This window comes from Benincasa hispida, chromosome 4 (assembly GCF_027475165.1).
Source record: "Benincasa hispida cultivar pf3 chromosome 4, pf3_genome.v1.1, whole genome shotgun sequence".
NCBI classification, from domain to species: Eukaryota; Viridiplantae; Streptophyta; class Magnoliopsida; order Cucurbitales; family Cucurbitaceae; genus Benincasa; species Benincasa hispida.
Genome location: NC_143481.1, coordinates 19507032 through 19514887, shown reverse-complemented (window position 1 = coordinate 19514887; position 7856 = coordinate 19507032). Strand labels below are relative to the sequence as shown.

The following is a 7856-nucleotide window of genomic DNA, read 5'->3' as shown; positions in this document are numbered from 1 at the left end:
CTCCGTCCTAGCAACTTGAAAAAATTGTGAAATGACAAAACCCTGGATTAGTAAAAGTGGGGGTGAAGAAAAGGCCTATGACAAAGCCCAACTCGTCCCTAAGCTTTAAAATGCGCGCCATTATCGCGCCTATTTAATTGAGCTTGGGATGTTTGTGTCTTTTCGTCTCTTTTTGTCACTATTTGCCATGTTTGGTAGTTTTGTCTTTGAAAAATGTGACGAATCAACATTTTGTTGCAAATAATTGGGACGAAATAAATTTTTCGTCACAAGCGAATGTCACAAAAACTTAACTAGTTGCCAATATGCGACTTATGGCAGTTTCGTTGCAACATTAGAGATGAAAATTAAATTTCGTCGCTAAACTTGAGATGATTTAAAAACCATCGCTAACTTTCGTCACTAAAAGTCATATCTCTTGTAGTAGTATCAAATTAGGTCTTACATTTCCACTTGAATAAACATCGTGTTTCACTTATAATTTTATAAATCAAAAGCTTTAACTTTCACAAGTAAATCAATTTAGACTCCTCATTTGTATTTTTTTTTTTTAAATCGTCAATTTGGTTAATCCGACATTTGAAGTGTATATACTTTTAAAAATTAATCAATAAACGATTTTCAAATATAATCATAATAAAAAGTCTAATAGATTCACTTATGATAATTTATGAGTCTAATTAATACAATTGTAAATCTCAAACAATGATTTTTAAATGAGATTTGAAGGAGAGTGTAAATTGTTACAATTAAGGACATTTAAATTTTAAACTTGATATAATTATAGTTGAGAGTATAAAGTAATAAAACTTCCCAAATTTAAGGACATAGAATTATATTTTTCCTTAAAAATACAAAGGAAAATCATCCTATACTAAGACTTTGTTTGGATCGACTAAAGAAAAAAAAAATGTTTTTAAAATACTTTTGATAAAAATTGTTTAAGATACACTTTGAAAATATTTTAAAAACTATTTTGAAGAGTTGCCAAACATTAAGAATAAGCTACAAGAGCTAGGATTGATAAACATTCAACCTTCTCATCATGATTCTTTTTTATAAAATGGCTTATTTTCAAAATTAAACACTTTAAACTAAACATACTTTAAAAAAATAATATTTAAATTTTAATATAGAACAAAAAAAGTAAAATAGTAAGATGGTAAATGGACACAAAAGTATATGAATTTTATGTGAGTGGTTAGAAAGGTTGAATGTATAAGAGAAAATAATATAAGCGTATCTCGATTTTATTAAACAAAAAAAGTTATTATTTCAAATCCAATAAGTAGTAAAAGACGTAATTTATATATCTTATAAATATTGTGAGGTGTATTTGTATTTTTTAAGATTGAATCTTAAAAATTGGATTTTAAAGAGTGAGTCAGGAAGATGATAGCCAATTGAACCATATTGGTTTTGACTTATAAATTGGTTTTAATTAAATGTGGACCTAAGTTATGTAATCTAAACCGTAAAGTTTGCCTTTTAAGAGGTTCCTCCCTTTTAAAATAACCAAGTAAACCCAACCCGGACCCCAACACAGTTTTCTATTTGTAGCAACACCAGATTCCTCTCTCTCTTACTCTTTCTCTTTCTCTTTCACTGTCTTGCTGCTGTGTGAGTACTGATACACACATTGCAATCTCACGTGCAGTTTGTTCTCTTGTAATGCTTTTCTTTTAATCAATTCTTTTTTTTCTTTAAAAAGCCCTTACCCTTTTCTTTTTTCTCCATGAGCTGGGAAAAAAAAGAAAAAAGAAAAAAGGAAAAGCTAAGCTTGGTTGTTGGGAGGTCTTTTGGGTTTGTCTTCAATTTTGCTTTTATATAAATATTTCCCCTCTTCGTCTCCTTCTTCCTTTCAAATTTGGGTCTCTCTCAACCAAACAAACAAAAACAACCCCCCAAATTTCTCTTCTTTTCTCTCTCAAATCCGTCTCTCTTTTTATGATCGAGAAGTTGAAAAACAGAGTGATCGTTGATGATGGCATTGGAAACTGTGGTTTACCCACAAGATACATTTAGTTATGTTTGCAGGGATTTCTGTTCTTACGGAGGAGGAGGTCCTTGGGGTAGTTACGATTATGGCTTCCAATTAGAAGAACAAAAAGCCTTCCTAGGAGTCATTCAAAACCAAACAGAGGACCAAAAATTGGCTACTAGTTGGGAGGCTTCACCGGAGGAATGTTCAATCAATCAACCACTCTCCGGAGGAGCTCTCTACCCGCCAGTGGAAGTAGAACCACCACCACCACTGCCAACCACCGGAAGAAGAAAACGGCGGCGGACCCGTAGCACGAAAAACAAAGAAGAAATTGAAAACCAGAGGATGACTCATATCGCCGTGGAACGTAATCGCCGGAAGCAAATGAATGAGTATCTTTCCGTTCTCCGATCATTAATGCCATCTTCTTACGTTCAAAGGGTCAGTTTCCTTCTTTTCTCATAAAAAAAACAAAAGGAAAAAAAAAAAAAAAAAAAGGAGAGAGAGATATAATGATAATGACAAAAGGTACCGCCCAAAAGTCTCTGATCTCTAAAAAAAAAAAACAGAGTATTATTTTTTTTTTTTTCAACTTTTTAGATTGGAGGAAACTGTTCAATTACTTCAATTTCACGACATAACAATTGGTTGCATGTTATATAATAATTGGGTTTGTGTTGTTGTATTATAGCCACATGCAATGCTCATAAATTTGAAGTCTAATTATTAACCTATTATAACAGGGAGACCAAGCTTCCATTATTGGTGGTGCCATTAACTTTGTCAAGGAATTAGAACAACAACTGCAATTCATTAAAGTCCATAAAGAACAAACTGGTACCTCCCCTTTTGCCGACTTCTTTTCCTTCCCTCAATACTCAACTCGTGCCACAACTCAGTCCAAAAACAACAACTCGCCCCATGACTCGTCCATCGCTCACACCCAATGGCCCGCCGGGGACATTGAAGTCACTATGGTCGACAGCCATGCCAACCTTAAAATACTGTCCCAAAAACGCCCAAGACAGCTCCTTAAAATGGTGGCTGGATTTCAAAGCTTGAGACTTACTATTCTTCATCTCAACGTTACCACTTCAGATCAAATGGTTCTTTATTCTCTAAGCATTAAGGTAATTTTTAAGTAAAGATTGAAACTTTTTTGGATTTTGAAAGATGGGTTGTTTTTAATTTTCTGTTTTTGTTTGTGTTTAGGTTGAAGAAGGATGTCAGTTGAATACGGTGGATGAAATTGCTGCAGCTGTGAATCAAATCCTACTCTCTATTCAAGAGGAAGCCGTTTTTAGCTGACATAGCTTTAATTTAATCTGTGTTCTTTTTATGAATGTAATTTCTAATTTGTTAAGAATATCTTCCCATTTTGGCCTTAAGGTGATCCAACAATTTTCCATGTAAAAGAAGCATATAGCGTTGGTTCCTTTCTCATCTGTTCCATTTTAATTTCATGAAATTGGTAATTACGTACTACTACTGACTTTCTTCAAAGATTTAATCTTTTTTTGGGACGTCTAAAAAAGATATATGAAAGGTGTGAATATGAGATGAGAGATTCTTTGATTCCTAAAATCCAACCTGAGATCTTTCGATAATCTTATGATTTATTTACCTCATCATTCCCTATGAATTATAATTAATTGGAGATTCGTTTAATTACACACGAAAATGTCCATATGTTTCGATTCAGATTTAGAATCTATTAAACTAGTTGTCTTGAGATAGTTTTGGAGTGTCCTCCAAAAGTAATTTTCTTTTTCTTTGCTTTCCCTTCACTTAAAAAATGTATATATATATATGCCAATTACTCACAAAGTTAATTTACAAATGTAGTACTTTCCATGCTAACAAACTTTATTACTTTAATTTAATCAGCTAGAAAAACCATTATTACTAGAAAAAATAGTTTTGTTATGAAAAATAGAGAACACTAATTTTGAAAATAGTTTTTTTTTTTTCAAGTTTATATTGTGTTAAATCATATGAGTTTTTCAAATATGGAAAAATGAGCCATTTATTTACCAATACAACAAAATGTCACAATCTATCAATGGTAGAGATATTTATCACTTTCGTTTTGTCATATTTAGATATATTTATCATTTAAAATAATTATCCTAATCATAATTATATTTAAATAGGTTTAAGATTTTGTGTTCTAACAAGCAAACCTATCTCTAGTTATATGGATTCATCAATTGTTCAATCAATAGAAGAAAATTGGAGAATATGAAACCTAACATATCAATCAATCTATAAATTAACTTATTTAAAATAAGATACATCACCAAGCCATTAGAAAATTCCTATTTAAATAGATCAACAAACAACCAACTTGAGTATAATATTATTAGTTAAAATATTATATTTTTTAAGGTTCAAATTTTCAATCTTTATAAAATTTAAATAAAATGAATACGAAAAAAAGAGACAACAATGGGCGAGCAAGTTGATAAAAAGCTAATTATTTAAGAGTAATATTTATGTGCGTCGAATTCCTTACATCCATTCAAATGATCACAAAGGAAAAAAAAAGATATTAAGGAATATATTTTAAAAAACATAAATATTCGTTACATGACCACTTGTGATTGACAGTTAAATGGTTTAGGATGTATCTAGTATTTTTCATTATTTAAAGATGTAATTTTGAGCTCATTTTAATGAAAAAAAGCAAAACGATGAAGTTTTAAATAAAGAGAAATGTAGTAGCCATATCTATGCAAAACAAAAACTATTCCAAACACCAACCGCAATTATTGAGCTCAAAATGAGAAAAAATCTATTTGTTTTGAGATTTGGTGTTTACAAAATTATTAGGTTTGAAGTATGTGAACAATAAAATACACACAACAACCCCTAATTGCAAATATATAATATAAGTTTTTTTTTTTTGAATTTCTCATTGAAAGATTGAATTTGATAAATCATTAATGGTGATGAGAAGAGGAAGAGAAGAACTAGCAGACAAGATTGCAAGAAGGGGAGCAATAATTGTTATTGTTCCAAAAGTTTGACTGTCTTCCTTTAGACTCCACAGCCAAACAAAAGACCTTAGCTTCTTGTTGGCTCCACTCTACTCTACAATTAATATACCAATTGGATTTTGGATCTTAAAACAACTGTCATGTCCCTCTCATTTTCTTTTCCTTTACTTTTTCATTAACATTATTTACATATATATTCTTTTTTTAGCTCAATTTAACATTTCATATTCCACCCTACTCCCAATAGTTTATTTAATTTCTCTACAAGTTTCCAAGAAAGTAGGCTTTTGGGTTGTTTTCTTTTTTCTTTTTTAAAAAAAATCAAATCACTTTTCTAAGCAACAAAACCAACCTAAATCATCCATTTTAGTCTATATTCTCTCAGTAAATAATACATAAAGATAACTCATACGTATAAAAAAAGATAGCGATATATATATTCATGGAGATAAAATGATGAGATTTATGACCCTTTTAAGTTGTAGAATATTCTTCATCATTGAATCGAACACTGCATAATACTCATAGCCATAATTTTGGGTTTGAAACAATTATGACACTGATGTGCCCACAATCAAATCTACAATCTTTTGGATTTTCTTTTTCTCCTTTTCATCCTCCCAAAAAAATTAAAAACAAAAACAAAAGCTAGACACATACCTTCAGCTGCAGCTTCACAGTTGCAAGTCAAACCTTCACACTACCTTTTCAGATAAGGAACAAGTGCTGATAAAATTACATTATATATGATCTTGTAATGTTAGTAGATCAAAATATTTGTATTACATTGTTAATTATTACATGAGTTGATTATGTGTAGTATATATGTATAGAGAGAAGAGCATGATGTGGCGAGTTGCAGAGATCCCAGGTTTGAGAAAAAGTTATGAGTTTTAAATTCATGAAATGAAATGATGAATAGATGAAGAGACAGAAAAATAATGATTATGAATTTGAAGAATTAAAAAGATGGTGGGGCTCCACGCCATAATGGATAGATAGCTAAACAGTACAATATTCCTTTCACCTCATCATTTTGTTTTCACAAAATTTTAAAAATCATTTCATTTCCCCTATTTCCTTACCAACCTCAAAGCACACAAACTTTATATCCTTCCCCTCCTCTCATTTTGTCTTTCCTCATCTTATAATTTTCCTATTATTATTACTTTCATCCTTCCCTTTCATTTACTCTTACTATATATATATATACACACACCCATTCATAATACTCTCATTTTCTATTCTATAGCTATATAAATATATATTATAGGTAAAATTGGACCTAGCAAAATTAATTATATATACAATACAAAAACTATATATATAGTTTTCACTGGTATGACCAAAAGACATATAGCTTATTAGCATCAAGAATGAATTGTCAACCTCGATATTAAATGTTTGATTTCCTTCCTTGTATTGTTAAAAAAAAGTTGCTAGTATGAACATAAGAGATATGTTGAAGATAGAGGTAAATTATTTGTTTGGTTTGATACAAAGAATATGGAAAGGTTTACATTCCACATACCATGATATTGGATTAAGGAGGGAAATAGCCCATTAAATTATTTTATTGTTTTTAGTTAATACAATATTAAAGGAGTGTTAATTCAAATTTTAAAATAGTCACCGTCACTGGTTCGATCTTATATCTCCATTTATCGTATAATCATAATACATACATAGTTATATATAGTTTTTTGAAAAGTAAAATCAAAGTAAATACATATTGTGGGACAATGTTTAATGATATCGACATGTAATTAGTGAAATTTAGGGGCATGCCATGTGATAAATTTCAGAGGCCACATTTCTGTTGGGTTGGGCCTATTACGTGCCATATTGAGTGACGTCCAAAAACGATTGTATTTGGGCAATTTATTGGGCCTTTTTCCTATGTCACACGAAACAGTGGGGATGATCATTAAAATTACTAAAACCGAACCGAATTAATGTAGTTTGGTTCGGTTTCAAATCTAAAAACCAATTTGAAATGCAATCGAACCTCTTTTTTTAAGTAAATTTACTAAAAAGCAATATATATATATATAATTTAGAAAATATGAAAAAACATAAAAAACTAAAAAAGAAAAAAAGAAACTATGAAACCAAATCGAACATGCATTTTGGTTCGGTTTCAGAAAATATACCTTTTAAAATTTGGGTTTAGTTCGATTTGAACCCCAAACGAAATTGAACCGAATCGAATCGTGAATACCCCTACGAAACATAAATCAATATTAGTGTATACTCTCTCATATGAATAACATATAACACCATAAAGGGATGACAAGATAAATAACAAATTTTAAAGTTTCATTTGGAAAAATGGAAAAAAAGTTTCGAAATTATAAAAATAGCAAAATGAATTTAAATAATAGAAAACACTAATTAGTAAAGAACCAAACTACTCCAAAGATTAACAAAATGAGTACAAATAGACAATACTTCAAAAATAACTTGAAAACTGCAAATACACTCTATCTAAACATTTTAGAAGCCAAAGAAAAAAGAAAAAAGAAAAAAAAATACACTCTCAACCGGCCAAAATCTTAGAAAGGGTTCCAAAATCCAAAAACCAACCAATATGGTCCTCACCGACAACCAAGTGACTGTTGCTTCTGCAATGAACGACCACGATGGTGTGCCTGTAGTACGATGGTTACAAATGGTGGCATGTGACTACTTAGAGAACCAGTTGGTGATGAGCAAAAGAAGACTTGACAATCGTGCAAGTCAAAATGTAACAGAGATGGTGATGGTGAGAAAAGAAAGAATGGAAGAGTTCTAAAGAAGAAGAACCAAGATGCGACTGTGGTGAAAAGGGTGTGTTGACATTAATTTTAAAAGAGATGTTGGGTAGATGTTAT

General features: G+C 30.6%; 1 protein-coding gene across 1 annotated transcript; it reads left to right on the top strand.

The window, feature by feature from the left end:
* The first annotated feature begins 1455 nt into the window (after positions 1–1455).
* Positions 1456–3469, top strand: LOC120075121 (transcription factor bHLH96). The gene is made up of 3 exons (XM_039028296.2): positions 1456–2425; positions 2728–3114; positions 3197–3469. The coding sequence occupies exons 1-3, from the start codon at positions 1982–1984 to the stop codon at positions 3290–3292; spliced, it is 927 nt and encodes a 308-aa protein (XP_038884224.1). The 5' UTR covers positions 1456–1981; the 3' UTR covers positions 3293–3469.
* The last annotated feature ends 4387 nt before the right edge of the window (positions 3470–7856 follow it).